Source organism: Aquarana catesbeiana, linkage group LG01, assembly GCF_042186555.1.
Source record: "Aquarana catesbeiana isolate 2022-GZ linkage group LG01, ASM4218655v1, whole genome shotgun sequence".
Taxonomy (NCBI): domain Eukaryota; kingdom Metazoa; phylum Chordata; class Amphibia; order Anura; family Ranidae; genus Aquarana; species Aquarana catesbeiana.
In genome coordinates, this window is record NC_133324.1 from 923,314,374 (window position 1) to 923,338,176 (window position 23,803).

Genomic DNA, 23,803 nt, shown 5'->3' on the forward strand with positions numbered 1-23,803 from the left:
CAAACCTGAACATGTGAGGTCCACAGACTGCAATCTATATTGTTCTGCAGGGGTTGGATAGGCTGCAATTATAGGACTGCCCACAAGGAGTACAGTTGGACAAGGCAAAAACACAGCTCAACTGCCCGACCCCCCCGACCCCCAACCACAAGTCTAAAAGACCCCGAACTGTAACATCAAACTTTAACGTCTGAGGTCCGCAGAATGCGATTTATATTGCTCTGCAGGGGTTGGACAGGCTGCAATTATAGAACTGCCCACAAATAGTACAAAATGTATTAAATGAAAACAAAAATAAACAATCCATCATTATATTAAAAAAAAAAAGTGTTTGTATAAAAAATTAAAAAAACATTGTACAAACACAAATTGAAAAGCAGCATGCCTTTAAGCTGATTGCATTCCAATTCCTTTGTAAGTACATGTTGATATTCATGAAACGACTTTTTATATCTGCTAATAGATTAATAAAGCAAAAAGAAATGTAAACAGTCTGAAACGTACCATTCAATAATCTAAGAGCACATACCAGCGTCCGGGCAGGGGAGCAATAAAGACAAAAACACAAATATCATTAACACCCAGGAGGAGCTTCTATTTCGATAGCTTGTTTAAAAGTATGCATAATTAATGTATATTCAACAAATATATAATTAAGACTGTAAGTGGCAGTTTGAGTCCTCCTGTGTACTGTCTGTGGATTGTGTATTCTATATTTAATGAACCCTGTTGTGTAGTTAGCAGCGGGGCTGCCAAATCCATATTGATAATAGGATTTTACCGTCCCCTCTATGACTCTTGACGCGTTTCGTCTTTTCCGCTGGCTCATCATCTTTATTGTTTGCGCTAGACACTTTGTTTAAACCCGTCTGCAAAGCGATCATTCTTTATCACTAACTCTGAAACTGCTACAACTTTTTTCTGCATTAAAGTGTTATTAAACCCGGCTGAATAAAGTTTTTAATAAATAGATACACTTACATTTTCTCTGGTGGATGCATTCATTATGTGGTCTGTCTGTTCTTTGCAGCCAAAGATCCTGTTGTTTTGTTGCACAGCCTGACTTTCTTTTTTTTTTGCGGTGACTTCTATCACTAGCTGGGGTTTCTGGAGCCACTGCAGCGTGCACTACCTTGATGCGCTTTGCCGCTCTGTACGCCGGCATACATAGATGGTATAGGGAGGAAGGAGATGAATGAAACAAGTGAAAAGCCCACCTCTCCACTCACATACCTTTGATGGATATCCTGTCATTGGCATGGACATTCCCCTCTCCTGGACTGAAATTGCTTGATTTCACTGCATACTGTGAGCTTCTCACAGTGTGCTTTATAAACTATGGCAAGTCAGATAGTAGAGCCCATCTCATTTCCAGGCTGGAGGATATCCAGCATCATCCTGTTCTTTTTTTCCCAACCTGACTGTTCTGGAACACTTAGGGTTCATGCACACTGTATTCTTCAAATAGGAGAGAAAGCACGAAAGCACCACTCTAAGTGCAGTATTGAACACAATTTATTCAAGCACAGGATTTATTGTACTCACAAAAGTATGAGACAGGTAGGCATATCAGAAAAGTAAGCCGTCCAGGAGGGATTTCATCAGGGAGTCCATCAGGGAGTACATAAGAGGCAAAGACGTGGGAACTGTGGAGCGGGTTGCGCCGGTGGATGCCGGCATTTCCTGGTCCTCAGAAGCACGGGATGCCGGTGGATGACTCACTTCCGGTCGGATGGGTTGTCAGTAGCAGGCGACGCACTTGCGGAGCATACGCTCCTTCTTCAGGCCTCTGCCCATGTTTGGTGTTAAAAGAGAAGTATGGGGGGGGGGTTCAGAATCATACTTAGCTAGGTGGATGTACCATCGGTCTGATGCTGCATATTTCCCTCGCCGGCTCTAAGATTGAGACCTGAACGATCACCACTGATGTTGTCAGTCACCACTCTGCTCTGCTCTCTCCTCGCTCACTTGATCGCTGGGCTGTGGAGGGGGCGGAAGCGGCTGGCTCAGGCTCTCAGCGGCTGGCTCAGGCTGAGCCGGGTGTCGGTCCAGGAATGTGGGCGGATCCCGTCTTCATTGTCGCGATCTTGCCCGAGCCTGGACCGGCTCTGGGACGTCAGCCAACAGTGGGCTTCAGCCCGCTGTCAGCTGAAACGAGTTAAAGGGGTGCAGATCGAACCGCACTCCTGTGATCCACAGGAGAAGTATATCCAAATAAGCTTTGGCTGTACGTCTCCTTTAATGCATTCTATGGGCCAGAATAACAAATAAACAAATTTATCCTGGCCGTTAGAATGTATTAAAGCGTGAACGCGCATAACGCGTCTAGCGTTTACACCTTTGCAAGTTTTTTTCAGTCCAAAGAATGCACGTGGTTCGGTGAAGTTTTTTTTTTTCTGCATCTAAATGCTCCTGCTTCTAAATGCCTAGGCTAACATTGGGAGGCATTTAGAGGCAGAGAAAATTTTTTTAAACGCCTGAAAAAAAAAAAAAAAATTTTGAACTACAGTGTGCATGACCCCCTACCGTGTATCCATCTCTGCTGCATTGGATTTCATCATGCATATATTAATGTCTTGATACTGACATCTAGTGGCAATTCAGTGTAACTACAACTTGTTACTTTAGTACTTTCCAAATGGTATATTCCAGTTTACCTGCATGTTGGGGCTAGATGGTATAGTCCAGTGATGGAGAACCTTGTCACCCCAGATGTTTTGCAACTACATTTCCCATGATGCTCACCTGTATTGCAGAGTGCATGAGCATCAAGGGAAATGTAGTTCCAAAACATCTGGAGTGCCAAGGTTCACCATCACTGGTATAGTCCTTAGATAGCCCCTCTTCCCCCTCTGTTCTTCTTCATGTTCCCTCAGTAAGTTACCAGCCTTGATAGTGGGCAACAGGCTTAGAAGATTATTTACACTTTACACTTCAAATGACTGGTGAACATCCCATGTACTGTATTTTAACAAGAAAAACCACATGGGATTAAACTGTTGTGTCTTATTGGAGAGCTTAGCTGTCTGTATAGGACACTTATTTAGCAGATGACCCTACTGGCTGGATGGACCGAGGTCTAAAGGAGGTATATCAGTGCATATGAGGAAAACATGATCCGCACTCCGGTGATTTCTCTTAAGAAGTATAATATTTATTGACAAACTACAGTGACCAAACGCAAATAAGAACAGTTGACGCGTTTCAGCCTATAAGGCCTTAGTCATAACCCCTATCAGTGCATATAACAGGGTGCTTGAAACAGAACACAATGATTGGCCTTTCCCTGATATCAATCCGTCAAGGCAGTTTGACATTTGCATAAATCTTCCCAGCCCACTGCTTGCATCAGAACTCGAGAGGAGAAGCGAGGAAGACTATTTACAGCACCCTGACAACCCCCCCACCAGCAATAATCTGCCTGCATTGCATAGAGAAGCACAGAGATCCAGTGATGGGTCTACAATAAGGTTAAGATTTTATTTACAAATGTTATTAGCATGTCAATGGAGGGAGGAGGGAACCAGGTAAAATACAAGTAGAATAAACTGCAGCTTTATTGGTTTCATATCCCTATACTATTAATATGTTAAAAAAAAAAACAGTGTTCATTAATAGCCCCACCCCAATAATCATCCACAGTGCCATGGACTGCCAGAGCAAAGTAAATTCCAAGTATAGAGAAAGCATGTGACTCTGCATGTGACTCTCTCCCCTTCCTCCTAATGTACAATACTGGGTGCCTAAAAAAGTCGCAGTGTAAGCTCCAGATGGACGTGGGATTTCAATGGCCTTTTTTTCAAAAGAATTTTCTTTAGAAAATCTTATCTAAGAATTTTCCGTTCGAATTTCGCACCATTAGTGGGCTGCAGCAACAGCCGATTTTCGTGCGGCCATCGAATTTGAGTAATCGGACATGTTGGAAATTTTTTGAAAAACGAACGATTTTCTAATCAATGATGGGAGAAGCGTGCGAGAAATGTAATCAGAAAAGAGATGCGCATGTGCAAGAAAAGAAAATTCCCGGAAAGAAAAGAAGATTCCCAGCCACGAAAATTCTTTTCTGTAGCAACAGGAGGTGAAATTGAAGGCTTGGTTGGCCGAATTTCTAAATCAATGGTGGCACCATCGGATCACAAAAACGCACGAAATATCTGATTTTCAAAAGAAAATTCTTTCGAAATTCGACCCATGTATGGCCAGCCTAAAGCAACTAAAATCAGGATGTGCTGGCAATAAGGTGAACCAGTTACTTTGCCCTGCATATACACAGCACAGGTTGACCTTAAAATACACCAATAGGACCACACATGGATACTATGTTGCCTATCGAGCATCATCTATTGAGGCACTAACATGTTTCTTTCTTTTGAAAATGTAAAGAGTATTTTGGGATTTTTTAGGCTGCACAATTACAAACAAAATCATTTAAAGAAAAATAGAAATGTATTAGAAGATATTAAAAACAATCATCCAAAAATGAGTATTGATATTGTCGTACTTTTACAAGTGCAAACTGATTTCATCTCTACATGTTTCGCCTTGATTATTGGCTTCTTCAGGAGAATTTATTGATATCAGGCACAGTAAACACTAGGGATAGAAATATTTTTTGAGGAATAAAGCAGTAAACAATTACAAAACATCATAGATATATAACAAAGATTTACAAATTGAAAACATCATGAATTGGCAAAATGCATAGCGCCATAGCCACAATCGGTCATATGAACTACCTGTATATTCAAAAACTATTTGTATGTATATTGAGGCTCCAGAAACATAGGGATATAAGAAATCGGATCATCAGGTAGAACCATAGAGGGGGATGTATCTTAAGATACAGTCGTTGGTAAGGGTCCAAACTAAAAGGGAGAGTGATGAAGACAATTAGACCTGGGGAAAAATGTAATCCCCAAACCAATTTTCATTAAAATCCAACTTCCCATTTCGTTTTATAAGACTCTTATTGGCTAATAAATTAGAGACAATACATGTCCATGAGAAACGGTATACGTATGCTGCATATGGTCATCATTTGCAATCAATTGAAAAGAAACATTGTGGCATAGCAAAGATTCTAAGATAATAATGACGCCATTGGGAATATATCAAAATTAGGCAGATAATGAGGACATATGGGGTAGTTATGAGATAGGTTCAAAATTGATTTCTCAAGTCTAATTGGTAAGGGCAAAGGAAAGGAAAGGTTAAGAAGAGTAAGAAGGAGCTGGAAAAATAGTAAACAGTTAGAAGAAGGAAAAGAGGGAAAAGCGAATGGGAAGAAAATAGTAAATCTCATAAAGAGTATCAGTACCAGGTAAGTCCTCTTACCTTAGATACTTAGAATGTTCTGGATATCAAAGGCGCCAAAAGTTTTGAGTGTGACATTTATGGTATTATATATAGTTAGATCCTGAAACAATCCATATACTAAAATTCAATTTGTATTGATTGAATATTGACTGATTCTGTTAATATATGCAATTTTAATCTTAAAACAAATAGGGATTTAGATTACCCTACTTTTAGGTACACAATGGGACCAGAGCATGTATGTAAAACGAAAATGTACCTACAATGAAGCGATACCTTTTTTCATTTCGGGGGGGGGGGGGGGGGGGTCAGGAGCTGTAGAGGAGGTGTCAGGGGCTGTAGAGGGGGGTCAGGGGCTGTGGTGGGGGGGATCAGGGCCTATAGTGGAGTGCCATGGGCTGTAGTGGGGGGGGGGGGGTCAGGGAGTGAAGTTTATAGTACTGTACAGCAATCCACTTACGTTTAGGCAGCAACTCTGGGCTGGCTGGTGGGCATGGCTGGCGGGCAACTCTGGGCTGGCTGGCGAGCATGGCTGGCGGGAACTTTGCCTCTTCACATGCAGCCTCTTCACTGGTGACAACTCCAGACAGCAGCTCCGACTCTACCAGGCCATACTGTGGCTGCGCGGCGCGGGAATGTCTGTACTTGCGAGTGTACCTAAAGTGAGTGTACATAAAGTGGAGTATGCCTGTAAATCCGCCCCCTCTTCCTCCAAAACTCTTCTATATATTAAATACCCTATTGTTTAAACGTTATATATTCAATATAAGTGAAATACACTAATGAAGCTATAAATATGATATCGCAGATCAATTTCTATAGCTAGTAGTAGTTGACCACATTCAACTGGACTTGTTCTGTAATACTGAAGAGGTTTTCGTAACTTACTTGAGCCATTTCTTCAGTTCTATCTGAAGAAGTGGTTTGGAGAAACTCCAAAAGTTTTCAACTTTACAGAAGTCCAGTTGAATGTGGCCAACTACTACTAGATATGCCATGATCTGGATGAAGAAGAATCTTCACAGGCGTTGATGAATCCTCCTTTGATCTCCTGAGGAATTGCATGGAGAGGGAGACCGCTTCCTCTTCATCACCAAAACCTACATCAATGGACTCTTCTGATTACCATATATTTGTAGCTATAGTATGGTGGTGATATATCTATCCTGTTGGAAAATAGGGATAGATTCTATGCAAATATTTATTTTGCATTGCAAAGTTTTTAATGTGTGTAAATGAAAACAATAGAAATTGGATTTTGGTTGTGGTGCAGATCCGTGCTTGGTCTGGCTGTTTGATTTCAGGTTCCATTCCATGATAAGCACATGGCAGCCAATTATTTCCCAATCGCTTGAGTCAGAGAACAGGCTGTACATGTCTTTTTTTTTTGCTTTTTAATTTTTGGGTATGAACTGGGATGAGGTGAGGGCGAGCCTAGGGATACACCAATAAACCTTAAACTGGTAGTTAAGGACATTAAGGTTGAACTAATACTTCAGGGTGAAGGCATCCCCTTTGAAGTGAAAGTGGCACTAAACAGGATTTTCTCAATAGTACAGTCCTGAGTGTGCAAGTAGTAAAGCAAAATCTTGCAGGACTGTGTCCTGAATACTGTGTAGCCACATGTAGTATTAGTCAGCTTTGGTACTCCAATTGCCTGTGTCCTGGATTCTTAGGAAGATTTCTGCAAGTGCTTCAGGAGAATAGAACAGAGGTCCTCCAGCCAAATGGTAACTGGGACCCTATAAAAGATTCTTGCAGCTGCAGGTGGATCTCCCAGGGACCTCACAGTCTTCAGGCTGGGTCTTATTCCCCCAGAAACAAGAGACCCCTGCCCTGGGTTCCAGCCTATTTATACCCCTCTCAGCCCCGTGCTGGTCACTCATCATATTGACCAGGGATTGGCTGGAGAGGCATTAATATGCAGGCTGGAGTCTGTGCTCTTCCACCCACTATGTCCCAGGTCCTTGGGATACAGGAGGAAGTAGCTGAGCGCATACCAGGAGAGCCCAGAGCAAACCTAACTAATCAATTGCTGCGTTCCCTGACTACAGGGAGGCCAAAAATGAAATGGAAACCACTAGTAGCCTAATGGGTCGCTTCATAGTTTAGTCCGTCAGACTAGCATACAGACGAATGAATTTTTCGACCGGACTCGAGTCCGTCGGAAAGATTTGAAACATGTTCCAAATCTAAAGTCCGTCTGATTTTTCAACAGCAAAGGTCCGATGAAGCCGACACATGATCGGATTGTCCGGCGGATTCGTTCCGTCGGACCTTTTCTGTTGAAAAGTCCGGTCGTGTGTACACGGCATAAGTGTCATTTAGTGTGGCCATGAGACTTTCATCGATAAGAATACTAGAAAGTCTATGTTTGCTTCTCATTTTCCAATCCTGGTGGATGTATTCCAAGCTGCTTTCTCAGTGCGCCTCTTGGTTGAGGTAATATTGTACCTAACAGAGCACAATCCTAAATTGCAACAATCATTTAAGCATGACCTTATCTGTAACGGTGTGGGAGGTCAAGGGAAAGTAAAACAGTGAGATGAAGTAAATGAAGCGTGTCTGGATTCCAGTACAGCCTGAAACCGATCGACAATGAAATACGTTCCGGGGTACAGCAATGTCATTTGTGCAGTGAGACCTGTTTAAAGGTAAATGGTACCGCTGAGAGATCCCGGCTTTAATCTGATTATTTGAAGGATACTTTGTAAGTGAAAAAGCAAACACGGGCAGACAATTTTACACTTCATGGGAGACTATGCTCTTTTTTATTATTTTTAGATAAAGTGATTATTTTATTGTAACCAGTCTTATCAGTGAGTGTTAAAGCTCGACTCTGGACCATTATTTTTTTTAGTTCCCCAGCAGGTATAAAAAAAAAAAATCATCTCAGGCTGCAACACTCTTCACTTTCAATTCAAAGCTGACCCCAACATGAATTTTTTTGAGGCTGCACTGATGGGCACTGATGAGGCTACACTGAGGGGCACTGAGGAGGCTGCACTGATGGGCACTGACAAGCTACACTGATGGGCACTGATAAGGCTGTGCTGATGGGCACTGACAAGCTACACTGATGGGCACAGATGAGGCTGCACTGATGGGCACTAATGAGGCTGCACTGATGGGCACTGATGAGGCTGCACTGATGGGCACTGATGGGCACTGATGAAGGGGGGGATGTCTTGAGCTCAGAGATGTAATTATAATGTTTAACCGCTTAGTGACAGCCCACCATAAATATACAGCGGCAGGGCAGCTGCTCTGCGCCAGATAACATACCTGGTACGTGATCCGACACTTCCGAGTCAGGGGCGCACGTGTGCTGCCGGCGACCCTCTCCCACTGTGATTGGACACAACGGGAGTCAATCAGTGGGGGCCCGCAGATCATTCAGGAGAAAGGCAGAGCGCCGTTCTGCCTATGTAAACAAGGCAGACAGCCGTGCCGTGAGAAGGGAATGTACTGATCCTGTGTTCCTACTGAGCAGGAACACGGATCTTTACCTTCCCCCAGTCAAAGCACCTCCCCCATAGTTAGTAAGCACTCCCAGGGAACACATTTAACCCTTTGTTAACCCCTTCCCTGCCAGTGTCATTAGTACTGTAACAGTGTACTTTTTAGCACTGATCACTGTATTAGTGTCATTGACTCCCCATAAAGTGTCAGTTAGATGTCCACAATATTGCAGGCCACTTATAAGTCGCTGATCGCCGCCATTACTAGTAAAACATAAAAATAAATAAATAAAAATATCCCATAGTTTGTAGACGCTATAACTTTTGCGCAAACCAATCAATATACGCTAATTGGGATTTTTTTTCTACCAAAAATATGTAGCAGAATACATATTGACCTAAATTGATGAAGAAATTTGATTTTTACTTTTTTTTTTTTTTTTATTGGATATGTTTTATAGCAGAAAGTAAAAAATATTGTTGTTTTTTTTTTTTATTTCAAAATTATCAGCCTTTTTTTGTTCATAGCGCAAAAAATAAAAACCGCAGAGGTGATCAAATACCACCAAAATAAAGCTCTATTAGTGCGGAAAAAAAAGGGTACAGCGTCACACGACCGCGCAATTGTCAGGTATAGTAACACAGTGCCGTATCGCAAAAAAAGGGCCTGGTCATGAAGGGGGGTAAACGTTCCAGAGCTGAAGTGGTTAAATGACCTTCCTTCTATGTACAATTTTTAGTCATATCTACACTATACTGTATAGGCCATACCTGCTCAATACCTATGCTTAAAGCACATGACTGCTGACTATTCAGCTCTGAGTAGAGATTGGTGCCTGTCAGTCACCGCTCTGCGCCTCCAGCACTCACTGGAGATAAGGGCGGGCACAGCTGGCTTTGGCTCTCATCCGTGGAGTCAGCTGTCAATTAGGCAGCTTGTAGGCAGGTGCAGTTTATTTTCTCCACTGCAGGAGGCGCTCAACTGCAGCAGCTCTGCAGCTGGAGAGGAAGTCAGGGGGAACCTTGTTCCTCTATGGCAGGTGATAAGCAAGTAGTGGACCTCCGGCTGTTGCAGAACTACAAGTCCCATGAGGCATAGCAAGACTCTGACAGACACAAGCATGATACCTAGAGGTAGAGGCATGATGGGACTTGTAGTTCTGCAACAGCTGGAGGTCCGTTAATTGCATATCCCTGCATGGCTTCCTGTGTCACTGGGAAGCGATCAGGTTGGATGCTGTTGCCCCATGGGACTCTGGCAGCCATCTTGGGTCACACAGTGCCTATTTAAGGCCCTGGCTCTCGGGCAGTGCAGGGAAAGGTACCCCGTCTGTTAGAGACAGCCCTAGCGGTAAGGAGAGGTTCCTGGCGAGGAGGGAAAGCGTAGGGTCGCACCTCCTCTGGACATCCTCCCGTTTGGCACGAAACAGCCCACAGACGCTGTCATTCCAGCTGGAACCCGCTCTGTTCACGTTCTAACCACGAGTGCACCCGGTGGGGCAGTCTTCACACAAGGATTGTCGTGTATTGCTTCAATAGAAGTTTATTATTGTATCTGACTGTGTGAATTATTGGCGCTGGCAGTCGAACTCCAGAGTGCGACTTTACACCCTCTGGCACTCAAATCACAAGAAAGTCACCTCAAAGTAGCGCAGGAACCTTTTCAAAGTTGCTGCGATACAAATTTGCATTGATTGGAATGGGTGCCATTGAAATCAACGGGCTGCGACTTGTCATGCAACGTTATGTGTCCAAAGTCGCATGATTAGTCACAGTAGTGTGAACGGAGCCTTAAAGTGGTGTTAAACCCAAAAGCAAACATTTATTGTAGTGCAGCTTACCAATTCTTAGATGTGATCGCTTCATTAGTGTCTTTTTTTTAGTCGTTTTTCCTTCTGTTTTCATCTGTTGATCCAGCTAGCAAGTCTGTTGTTTATCAAAAGAAAAAGCTCTCCGGCAAAATGTATCAGTATACTTTGATGAGGCAAACCATTTACCACTGACAGGGGTTAATAAAATGATCAGCTTTTATTTATTCATGTAAAACCTTTATCCCAAAAGGCAACAAAAAAAAACAAACAGTTGTAACTGATTATAAAGTGTAAGCTGACATTTGGCTCCAATTTCTTAGGGCCAATTCACACCACATGCAGGCCAGTGCGTTTTTTTTCTGCATAAAAAAAGGAGGGAAAGTATGTTATATGGTTTCCAATGGCATAATTCATATAGTGCGGTCAGTGCCAGGGCTTTCCAGTTCTAGAAAAAAAAGTAGAACATGCTGCATTTTTCCTGCACTGGACTGTACTGGAACGCAGTAAAATGCATCAAAAATGCACCGGACCCCTGTACAGTAGAGAAAGGGAGGAAAAAAGAAGAACAAAAAGCATGTGGAATGCATCATCCGGAAACACATCAAAAATGCACTGGAACGTTCCATAAACGCGTTAAACACGTGCATGCAAAAATGTGCATGCAAAAACGCATCCGGAACGGATCTGGAGTGCAATTTTGTGGTGTGAACCAACCCTCACTGTGTTTTAATCTGCTAATACATCTAACACCTTCCTCCCCCCGTACTGGCAATGCTGTTGTCCAAAGGTGCTCCTTCATCCAAATTGAGGGCAATCTTATCAGAGGCGTATCTAGTGAAAATGGCGCCTATGGCAAGCACTGAAACTGCGCCCCTGTCAAAACATTTGAAACCCATCTTTCAGAACCTTAACAAAAAAAAACAGCTAACAAAACTAAAAGTCAAGCTCTTTAATTTTTCCATTAACAAATTATGGATTGCCACTGATGAGCTGCACTGATGGGCACTGATAGGCAGCACTGATGAGCTGAACTGATAGGCAGCACTGATGCTGATTTGCGGCATTTATGGGGACTGATAAGGCAGCAATGATGAGGCAGCACTAACTGATGAGTTGCACTGATGGGCACTAATAGGTGACACTGGCACTGATGAGCTGCACTGATAGGTGACACTGGCACTGATGAGCTGCACTGATAGGTGACACTGGCACTGATGAGCTGCACTGATAGGTGACACTGGCACTGATGAGCTGCACTGATAGGTGACACTGGCACTGATGAGCTGCACTGATAGGTGACACTGGCACTGATGAGCTGCACTGATAGGTGACACTGGCACTGATCAGCTGCACTAATAGGTGGCACTGATAGGTGACAGTGACACTGATAGGTGGCACTGATGAGTTGCACTGATGGGCACTAACAGGTGACACTGGCGCTGATGAGCTGCACTGATAGGTGACACTGGCACTGATGATCTGCACTGATAGGTGACACTGGCACTGATGAGCTGCACTGATAGGTGACACTGGCACTGATGAGCTGCACTGATAGGTGACACTGGCACTGATGAGCTGCACTGATAGGTGGCACTGATAGGTGACACTGACACTGATAGGTGGCACTGATGAGTTGCACTGATAGGTGGCACTAATGAGCTGCACTAATAGGTTGCACTGATATGTGACACTGGTACTGATAGGGGCACTGGCACTGATGAGCTGCACTGATAGGTGACACTGGCACTGATGAGCTGCACTGATAGGTGACACTGGCACTGATGAGCTGCACTGATAGGTGGCACTGATAGGTGACACTGACACTGATAGGTGGCACTGATGAGTTGCACTGATAGGTGGCACTAATGAGCTGCACTAATAGGTTGCACTGATATGTGACACTGGTACTGATAGGGGTACTGGCACTGATGAGCTGCACTGATAGGTGGCACTAATGAGCTGCACTGATAGGTTGCACTGATATGTGACACTGGTACTGATAGGGGGCACTGGCACTGATGAGCTGCACTAATGAGCACTGGTAGTGATAGGCCTAGGAGGCTACAATATAAGCTCTACCCCCCAAATAAGTCCTACCCTGTTTCCCCAAAAATAAGCCCTACCCTGAAAATAAGACCTACAAGGACTTTAACTAGGGCTTATTTGGGGGGTAGGGCTTATATTGCAGCCATCACTGACAATCACGCTAGGTCTTATTTTCGGGGAAACAGGGTATTATATGTGGAAGACAGATGCAAAGAGATTTACTAAAATTGGAACACTCAGAATCTGGTGCAGCTGTACATGGTAACCAATCAGCTTCTAACTTCAGCTTGTTCAATAGACAATAGAACCTGGAAGCTGATTGGATTCTATGCGGAGCTGCACCAGATTTGGCACGCTTCAGTTTTAGACCCCTTTCACACTGGAGCGTTTTGCAGGCGCTATAGCGTTAAAAATAGCGCCTGCAAACCACCCTAAAATAGCTGCTCCATTCACTCCAGTGTGAAAGCCCGAGGGCTTTCACACTGGAGCGTGCACTGGCAGGTCGATTGAAATCAATGGGGCATCGCTGCGATACCACCGGCAAAACACCGATCCGGCGGCGTTTTGTGGGCGGGTTTAACCCCTTTTCGGCCGCTAGCGGAGGGTAAAACCGCCCAGCTAGCAGCCGAATGGTGCAGCTAAAACTAAAAATAGTGCCGCTTTACCACTGATGCCGGTGGCGACACAGTGTGAAAGGGGTCTTAGTAAATCTCCCCATGGTGTCAGAGGTCCCCAACCCTGTTCAGTGATGGTTGTTCCAGTTTGATGTAGATTGCAAACCAGTTGTACAACATGTGCACCTCGCTGTCCTTGAAAGAATGTCCCTTTGAAGGAAAACTGCTGAGTCTTGACGTGTAGCATTTGTCCTAAATAATGACCTTCACAGACATGTCAGGTGCGTATCTGTCTTATTGCCTACTCCACTGTAACCTGTTTCTGTGCTAGAGTTGTCATATAACATGCTGTAATGTTCAGTAACATTACAATCTAAAACGAGTCCCAGTGATAGCAGTTATTTAAGAACAAGAACGAAAGGTTAGGATAGATGTGATGGAAGCATTCAGAATGTAAGAGACAACAGATAGTCCCCCTGGAGTCTTTCTAATTGATGACACTGTAATTAAAGCTCATCTATATCCTAAAACAATGACCTTAATCATAAAAATACTATATATATATATATATATATATATATATATATATATATATATATATATATATATATATATACAGTATCTCACAAAAGTAAGTACACCCTTCACATTTTTGTAAATATTTTTATTCTACCTTTTCATGTGACAACACTGAAGAAATAACATTTTGCTACAATGTAAAGTAGTGAGTGTACAGCTTGTATAACAGTGTAAATTTGCTGTCCCCTCAAAATAACTCGACACACAGCCATTAATGTCCAAACCGCTGGCAAACAAAAGTGAAAATGTCCAAATTGGGCTTAATTAGCCATTTTCCCTCCCCGGTGTCATGTGACTTGTTAGTGTTACAAGGTCTCAGGTGTGAATGGGGAGCAGGTGTGTTAAATTTGGTGTTATCGCTCTCACTCTCTCATACTGGTCACTGGAAGTTCAGCATGGCACCTCATGGCAAAGAACTCTCTGAGGATCTGAACAAAAGGATTGTTGCTCTACATAAAGATGTCTTAGGCTATAAGAAGATTGCCAAGACCCTAAAACTGAGCTGCAGCACGGTGGCCAAGACCATACAGCAGTTTACCAGGACAGGTTCCACGCAGAACAAGCCTTGCCATAATCGACCAAAGAAGTTGAGTGTACGTGCTCAGCGTCATATCCAGAGGTTGTCTTTGAGAAATAGACGTATGAGTGCTGCCAGCATTTCTGCAGAGGTTGAAGGGGTGGGGGGTCAGCCTGTCAGTGCTCAGGCCATACGCCACACACTGCATCAAATTGGTCTGCATGGCTGTCGTCCCAGAAGGAAGCCTCTTCTAAAGATGATGCACAAGTAAGCCCGCAAACAATTTTCTGAAGATAAGCAGACTAAGGACATGGATTACTGGAACCATGTCCTGTGGTCTGATGAGACCAAGATAAACTTATTTGGTTCAGATGGTGTCAAGCGTGTGTGGTGGCAACCAGGTGAGAAGTACAAAGACAAGTGTGTCTTGCCTACAGTCAAGCATGGTGGTGGGAGTGTCATGGTCTGGGGCTGCATGAGTGCTGCTGGCACTGGGGAGCTACAGTTCACTGAGGGAACCATGAATGCCAACATGTACTGTGACATACTGAAGCAGAGCATGATCCCCTCCCTTCAGAGACTGGGCCACAGGGCAATATTCCAACATGATAACGACCCCAAACACACCTCCAAGACAACCACTGCCTTGCTAAAGTAGCTGAGGGTAAAGTTGATGGGATGGCCAAGCATGTCTCCAGACCTAAACCCATTGAGCATCTGTGGAGCATCCTCAAATGGAAGGTGGGGGAGATCAAGGTCTCTAACATCCATCAGCTCCATGATGTCGTCATGGAGGAGTGGAACAGGACTCCGGTGGCAACCTGTGAAGCTCTGGTGAACTCCATGCCCAAGAGGGTTAAGGCAGTGCTGGAAAATAATGGTGATCACACAAAATATTGACACTTTGGGCCCAATTTGGACATTTTCACTTAGGGGTGTACTCACTTTTGTTGCCAGCGGTTTAGACATTAATGGCTGTGTGTTGAGTTATTTTGAGGGGACAGAAAATTTACACTGTTATACAAGCTGTACACTCACTACTTTACATTTTAGCAAAGTGTCGTTTCTTCAGTGTTGTCACATGAAAAGATACAATAAAATATTTACAAATATGCGAGGGGTGTACTCACTTTTGTGATATACTGTATATACGCTATACATCCAAAATTATTGGGACGCCTGCCTTTACACACACATGAACTTTAATGGCATCCCAGTCTTATGCCCCGTACACACGGTCGGACTTTGTTCGGACATTCCGACAACAAAATCCATGGATTTTTTCCGACGGATGTTGGCTCAAACTTGTCTTGCATACACACGGTCACACAAAGTTGTCGGAAAATCCGATCATTCTGAACGCGGTGACCTAAAACACGTATGTCGGGACTATAAATGGGGCAGTAGCCAATAGCTTTCATCTCTTTGTTTATTCTGAGCATGCGTGGCACTTTGTCCGTCGGATTTGTGTACACACGATCGGAATTTCCGACAACGGATTTTGTTGTCGGAAAATTTTATAGCAAGCTCTCAAACTTTGTGTGTCAGAAAATCCGATGGAAAATGTGTGATGGAGCCTACACACGGTCGGAATTTCCGACAACAAGGTCCTATCACACATTTTCCGTCGGAAAATCCGACCGTGTGTACGGGGCATTAGTCTGTAGGGTTCAATATGGAGTTGGCCCACCCTTTGCAGCTATAACAGCTTCAACTCTTCTGGGAAGGCTGTCCACAAGGTTTAGGAGTGTGTCTATGGGAATGTTTGACCATTCTTCCAGAAGTGCATTTGTGAGGTCAGGCACTGATGTGGATGAGAAGGCCTGGCAGTCTGCGCTCTAATTCATCCCAAAGGTGTTCTATCAGGTTGAGGTGCAGGCCAGTGAAATTCCTCCACCCCAAACTCACTAATCCATGTCTTTATGGACCTTGCATTTTGCACTGGTCCAAATCATTTGGTGAAGGGGGATTATGATGTGAGGCTGTTTTTCAGGGGTTGGGCTTGGCCCCTTAGTTCCAGTGAAGGGAACTCTTAAGGCGTCAGCATACCAAGATATTTTGGACAATTTCGTGCTCCCAACATTGTGGGAACAATTTGGGGATGACCCCCTCCTGTTCCAACATGACTGCACACCAGTGCACAAGGCAAGGCAACACAGGCGGTTTCTGTGGTAATGAAGCCCAGTGAATATATAACAATTGATGAGACTTATGCTTCATTAAATGGATTTTAATTTGTATATGAGGCTTTCCTCTGCCAGAATCTTATACTTGGCTCCATACCCTGGATCAGTAAACAATTCTGATTCTCTGTGCCCCCCCCCTTCCCCAATATTTGTATGAACCGTCCCACTGGGGTCACATAGACGTCCCTTTATAAAGTGTAATAACAGAGATTTATAATTGAAGGCGAGCCAGTGTGTAAGAAACACTACATTTTTAATTCGAGCAAATGCATTTTTCATGCTTTGCAGACACAACTGCTTAGGCATTAGTAATCTGTGGTTGTTCTCGGGATGGCGCTCGGCGTGATGAGCCTGACATGCCAAAACCCGGATTTCGCTTCCAAGAATTAGGATCTGCCTCCACCACCTTCTTACTGCCGGCGTCCATATCAACACCGTGCATAATTCAGCCAGGCATTTAAATTCATTGCTGTCAATTCACCGGAGATTAGCTGCACATCTCATATTGCCAATTGTCTCTACGCTGAATAGTATGGCGCTTTGCCTGCCCCGTATGTGGCCATCAGCACAAAATATGCTTCCCGTGTTGCATTTGTAATGTGTGTGTTTGTGTAATGGCATCAGAGTCACGAGGGCCGCTCCTGTGAAAATAGATTTGGAAAATGGTGATGTTTTTCCTTATAAATAATAACTTGTATCTGTAGAGCTGTGAGGTCGCTCCTGTAAAAAATTTGGGCAGCAGTGAGCACGCTCTCCTGTAAAATGGAACATATTTGGAGACCAGTAATTCTACTGCACTTGTAAAATGGAATATATATCTGGAGAACTGTAATGTCTCTCCCATAAAACATAACATAATTGGAAAGGAGTGCTGTTGCTTCTGTTATATATATATATATAAATATATATCTGTATATATATATATATATATATATATATATATATATATACTGCTCAAAAAAAAATTAAGGAACACTTTGAAAACACATCAGATCTCAATGGGGAAAAATATCTTGCTGGATATCTATACTGGTATGGACTGGGCAATGTTATAAGAATGAAAGGATGCCACGTCGTTTAATGTAAATTAAAATTATTAACTTACAGAGGGCTGAATTCAAAGACGCCCTGAAAATCAAAGTAAAAAAATGATGCAGCAGGCTAGTCATAGGCATGCACAACCCATTGCATTAGGGCGTGCACCCCAAAGCTCAAACACATATGCATGTGTGTGCATGTGTATATATACGGAAGGTGTCAGTAGGGCAATAGACGTTGTCAGTAGGGCAGTGGGCAGAGTCAGTAGTTTTTATTTTTATTATTTTATTTATTATTTTTACAGTTTTATTATCTTTATTTTACTATTTTTTTAGAAGCCCCATTAGGGGGCCTTAGTGAAATGTCAGGGGTCTAAATGGGGAATCTGCGGCACATGAGGTGATTAGGGTGTGCCCAGGCACACCTGTCACACCCTGTGCGCACACCTATGAGGCTAGTCCATTTTCCTGCCATTTCATGGCAGCAACTCAAAATGATCCTCAGTAGTTTGTATGGCCCCCGCGTGCTTGTCTGCATGCCTGACAACCTTGGAGCATGTTCCTAATGAGATGACAGATGGTGTCCTGGGGTTTTTCCTCCCAGATCTGGACCAGGGCATCACTGAGCTCCTGAACAGACTGAGGTGCAACCTGACGGCATTGGATGGACCGACACATAAGGTCCCAGAGGTGTTCTATCGGATTTAGGTCAGGAGAGCATGGGGGCCATTCAGTGGTATCAGTTCCTTCATCCTCCAGGAACTGGCTGCATACTCTCGTCACATGAGGCCGAGCATTGTCATGTACCAGGAGAAACTCAGGACCCACTGCACCAGTGTAGGGTCTGACAATGGGTCCAAGGATTTCATCCCGATACCTAATGGCAGTCAGGGTGCCATTGTCTAGCCCCGGGGTCTTCAAACTATGGCCCTCCAGTTGTTCAGGAACTACAATTCCCATCATGCCTAGTCATGTCTGTCAAAGTCAGAGTTTTACAATGCCTCATGGGATGTGTAGTTCCGCAACAGCTGGAGGGCCGTAGTTTGAGGATCCCTAGTCTAGCCTGTAGAGGTCTGTGCGTCCCTCCATAGATATTCCTCCCCGGACCATCACTGACCCACCACCAAACCAGTCATGCTGAACGATATTACAAGCAGCATAACGTTCTCCGCGGCTTCTCCAGACCCTTTCACGACTGTCACATGTGCTCAGGGTGAACCTGCTCTCATCTATGAAAACCACAGGGCGCCAGTGGCGGACCTGCCAATTCTGGTGTTCAATGGAAAATGCCAATTGAGCTCCACAGTGCCGGGCAGTGAGCACAGGGCCCACTAGAGGACGTCGGGCTCTCAGGCCACCCTCATGAAGTCTGTTTCTGATTGGACAGAGACATTCACACCAGTGGTCTGCTGGAGGTCATTTTGTAGGGCTCTGGCAGTGCTCATCCTGTTCCGGTACCGGTCCTGCTGATGGGTTAAGGACCTTCTACAGCCCTTAAATTAAAGCAGAAGTAGGGTGCTACTACCCAAAATAATCAGAAGAATGTTTAGAGTTACCAGGGTGCGGAAAGGCAGTCGCACAGCTGCAGTAGCAATTATGAGAAAAGATGTTCCGCAACTCCTTGCTTGCTCTTTAAAATTTTCAAAATCTGTTGATTCTCAATACAAGACACAGACAGCAAATGTAAACGCATTTCAGCCTTGCGGGCCTTGTTCACGGCCCTGTCCAGCTCTCCTAGAGTAACTGCCTGTCTCCTGGAATCTCCTCCATGCTCTTGAGACTGTGCTGGGAGACACAGCAAACCTTCTGGCAATGGCAGGTATTGATGTGCCACCCTGGAGGAGTGCCTGTGCAACCTCTATGGTGTCCAGGTATCGTCTCATGCTACCAGTAGTCACACTGACCCTAGCCAAATGCAAAACTAGTGAAAAACAGTCAGAAAAGATGAGAAAGGAAAAAAAATGTCAGTGGCATCCACCTGTAAAGCCATTCCTGTTTTGGAGGTCGTCTCATTGGTGCCCATCTAGTGCACCTGTTAATTTCATTAACACCAAAGCAGCTGAAACTGATTAACAGCCCCCCTCTGCTACTTAACTGACTAGACCAATTTCCCAGGAGTTTAGTTGACTTGATGCTATACTCTGATTAACCACATGCCGACCGCCCGCCGTCGATATACGTTGGTACTTTGACGCTAAATACCGTTGTTATGGTAGCAGATAGCTGCCATATCCCTGGTATTTCCTTAAACAGGTAGGCGGTACGCTTTGACATAAAAGTGGTCTCCGTGGCAGATTCGCCGCGAGATTACCTTTATGGGTGGCGGGAGAGTTGCCGATGCGCTCCGCTGGAGCTGTCGGTAGCAGACGATCGGGTCCTGTGACCTGTTGGGCAGGTAGTCGAGTGAGGGCATGACTCAACTCTATGCCCTTGGAGGATCGGAGTGATTTCAAATGTCACTTCCGCCCAACGGCCTTAAAGGGACACATTTTTTGCATTTGTAAATTGCTTTTAAGTGTAAATGTTAGATCTGAGGTCTTTTTGACCCCCAGATCTCACATTAAAGAGGTCATGTCATGCTTATTTCTATTAAAAGGGATGTTTAAAAGGACAGAGTAAAAAATAAAAAATAAAAGTAAAATAAATAAGAAAAAATAAAATATAGAGTGTCCCTCCGTGCTCGCGTGCAGATCGAACGCAGTCACGCCCACATATGTAAATGGTGAGGTATCGCCACGATCGTTAAAGCAAGAGAAATAATTCTAGCACTAGACCTCCTCTGTAACTTAAAACTGGTAACTTGTAGTCATTTTTAAACGTTGCCTATGGAGATTTGTAAGTGCAAAAGTATATAGCGCCGTCAATTTATGCAGCGCTTTACATATACATTGTACATTCACATCAGTCCCTACCCTAAAGGAGCTTACAATCTAAGGTCCCTAACTCACATTCATACATACTAGGGACAATTTAGACAGGATCCAATTAACCTACCAGCATGTCTTTGGAGTGTGGGAGGAAACCGGAGTACCCGGAGGAAACCCACGCAGTCACAGGGAGAACATGCAAACTCCAGGCAGGTAGTGTCCTGGTTGGGATGCGAACCAGCGACCCTTCTTACTGCTAGGCGAAAGTGCTACCCACTACACCACTGTGCCGCCCACACACCACTGTGTATGTAGAAGAGTACATATCGGCCTAAACTGATGAAATTTGTTTTTGTTTTTTTTAAATTTGGGGGATATTTATTATAGCAAAAAGTAAAAAATATTGTTTTTTTTTTCAAAATTGTCGCTCTTTTTTTGTTTATAGCGCAAAAAATAAAAAACGCAGAGGTGATCAAATACCACCAATGTGGGGAAAAAAAGGACGCAAATTTCATTTGGGTACAGCGGCGAACAATCGTGCAATTGTCAGTTAAATCGATGCAGTGCCAAATTGTAAAAAGTGCTCTGGTCAGGAAGGGGGTAAAATTTTCCGGGGCTGAAGTGGTTAAGCTCTCAAATGCAGGGCTCTACTAACTCTCTTGTCTTGAATTCCATCGTGAGTGTATTGTCACCTTTTATTTTTCAAAGTGCTACACAAACTATTGGTGCTATATAAATCCTGTTTAATCCCTTCATGAAGAAGGGTAAAACAAATTCTAACACCTGTACACAATTTTGCACCTTTGATATGTGTAAGAAAAACTATAAAAATATCATCGCTATGTACTACTTAGTGTATCCAGCTGCATTATACTATTTTTTTTGTTTTGTTGTTTTTTAAGGACAAATTGGGCTTTATTTTGGTGGTAAATAGTAACAGATATCTCCTGATTTTTTTCTATTATCAAAGGAAAACTGTCCCAAAATAGTAAAAAAAAATGTATTCAATTTAGCTGTATAATTCTAGCTATTACCATAACTTACCACTGAAGAACAACCCAAAATAAATTCTCCTGCTCCTGACGATTGCAGCAATATCACATATATGTACGTTATTTGTTGTTTGTACTATAGTAGGGTCCAGAAATAACTGTGCACATTTTGCTTTTTTTATGCCACCTAAAACACACTGATACTGATACTAATTTAAAAAATTCTACCCAAAATATACTGACCCTGATCTTTGACCCCAACCTTTGAACCTGACCTTTGATCCTTACCTTAACCCTAACTCCTGGCACTGACCTAGATCAAACCTTGACCTAGTTATTTTATTTTATTTTTATTTTTTTACATACTTTTGTTTGTTGCCATTTTTCTCCCGTGGCAAGGAAAGAAAGAATCAGTGTATCGTTCTGTCCATTCAGAGGAGACCGATCACTGTGGTAGCCAATCAGAGGCTATCACAGCAATTAGGTGCAATCAGGAGTCCCTGTTCCTGATCGTTAGTATGAGCCCCAGGGCTGTGTTTGTGCTGGGACAGAACATTTAACGATTTTCCACACTACTCAAAACTAAAATTTTTAGCTGTATTTATTAATAGGTTTCCTTTATGTCGTACTGACTTGAGGATTTAAAGCTGAACTCGGGGCACAAAAATGTAATTAAATAAACTTGCTAACCTCTTGACACCAGCACCTCCTGGCCCTTTAAGGGGTTTAGGGTGCCGGGAGGTGGGGTGGGCTTTATGATCATGTGAACGCCGTAAATGGCTGTCACGGCAGCCACATGATCGAAAAGCTTTCCGTTCGCCTCTGGTGGGAGTAGACAGGGCGCGCTCTCGAGACAGCTGTATTTGCACTAAATGCATGCAAATATGTGGCCGCTCAGCGCCGAGACCCACCTGCCGAGAGGCCGCATATTTGCGTGCGACCGGCACCAAGAAGTTAATAGCCGCAAAGGATAAAATTCCACTTTATGTAAAGCAAATGCCTTTGCAAACCCAATTATAACCTTATAAAAGTAGCAGTGACCTCATCATTGTGCTGTACATTGCCTGTGCAGAGAGCAGAACTGTGGGAGGGGCCCAGCAGGCACCACCCACTGCAGGCTGCCTGCAGAAAACTACAGGAGGGGGCGTAGACCAGACCAGTCACCTTGCACAATGGGAGAGCGCAGCAGTGACCGGTCTTTATTACTGCACAGATCTGGAAGAAATACACAAAGCACACCAAGATTCAAGGTAGAATACACTTGATGAATGCACTTAGACAATATTTGCTTATCCTAGAGTTCAGCTTCAAACTAATGACACAAAGAATTTGGCCAAGTTGGGCTTGCTAACCGAATTTCTAATTTTTCTCATGATTTTCAGAAAGGACAGCAGGAGTGCCATCTACAAGCAGAGACTGCCTCCAGGCCGGCGAGGCCTGCAAGAATAACCCAGGCTGCAGCTTCAATTTAAGGACACTGCGTCAGTGCATAGCAGGGAACGGAGCCAACAAACTGGCACCCAACGCCAAGAGTCAGTGCAAGCGCACCGTGGACGCTCTCCACTCCAGCCAGCTGCATGGCTGCAAGTGCAAACGAGGGATGAAAAAGGAGAAGAACTGCCTGAACATATACTGGAGCATCCACCACACGCTGATGGAAGGTGGGGTATCATTCATGTCATTGTTTTGACGATCTTCTCCCTTATAAAGGCCGCCATGGAATTTCAGGGAGCCGTTCTCAATGCATTGAAAACCATGGAATTTCAGGGAGCCGTTCTCAATGCATTGAAAACCATGGGTCAACTGGGACATGTAGCCGGTAGCATATTAGCATGATGGGTCCAAAGACTCCATGAACACTTTTGCAACTTTGGTGCAGTTAAAGTGAATATGGTTTGGTTTTCTTCATTTTTTTTTTATTTATTTATAAATGGCCAGGACCAAACATCTTTCTGTACAATAATACTTTCTGAGATTATTTTTTAACTTTCCTTCTGCTAGCTTGAGGTCTTGTCCCTGTGTTCTTGTTCTTAGCTTTATATTGCAAATACTGCTCTCCTGAACCTTATTGACCCTTTATGTATTTAAATGTTTCAGTCATGTCTCACCTGTCCTTTCTTTCCTCCAAACTGATACATATTATCAATATGGACTCTAATATCCAGCCTGTGGATGGAACGCTTTTTACGAGTTTTCCTGTACCTCCTTAGCTTCTTTGTTGAAAAAAAAGTCCCTGCTAAGCCTCAAAACTCTAGTCATGGTATATCTAGTAGTGGTTAGTCATATTGAAGCAGGCTTGTCCTGTAATGTTTTGTAGATTCTAGAAGTCACTTCTCAGTTTCAATGAATAATATGAAGATGCTTCAGCATTTTTATG

General features: G+C 43.6%; 1 protein-coding gene across 1 annotated transcript in view; it reads left to right on the forward strand.

Moving 5' to 3' along the window:
* GFRA4 (GDNF family receptor alpha 4) overlaps positions 1–23,803 on the forward strand; it is a 701,474-nt gene that overhangs the window by 609,223 nt on the left and 68,448 nt on the right. The window contains exon 3 of the mRNA XM_073611024.1: positions 22,809–23,087. Within this exon, the coding sequence (XP_073467125.1) occupies positions 22,809–23,087 (279 nt within the window). The remainder of the gene's footprint in view (positions 1–22,808; positions 23,088–23,803) is intronic.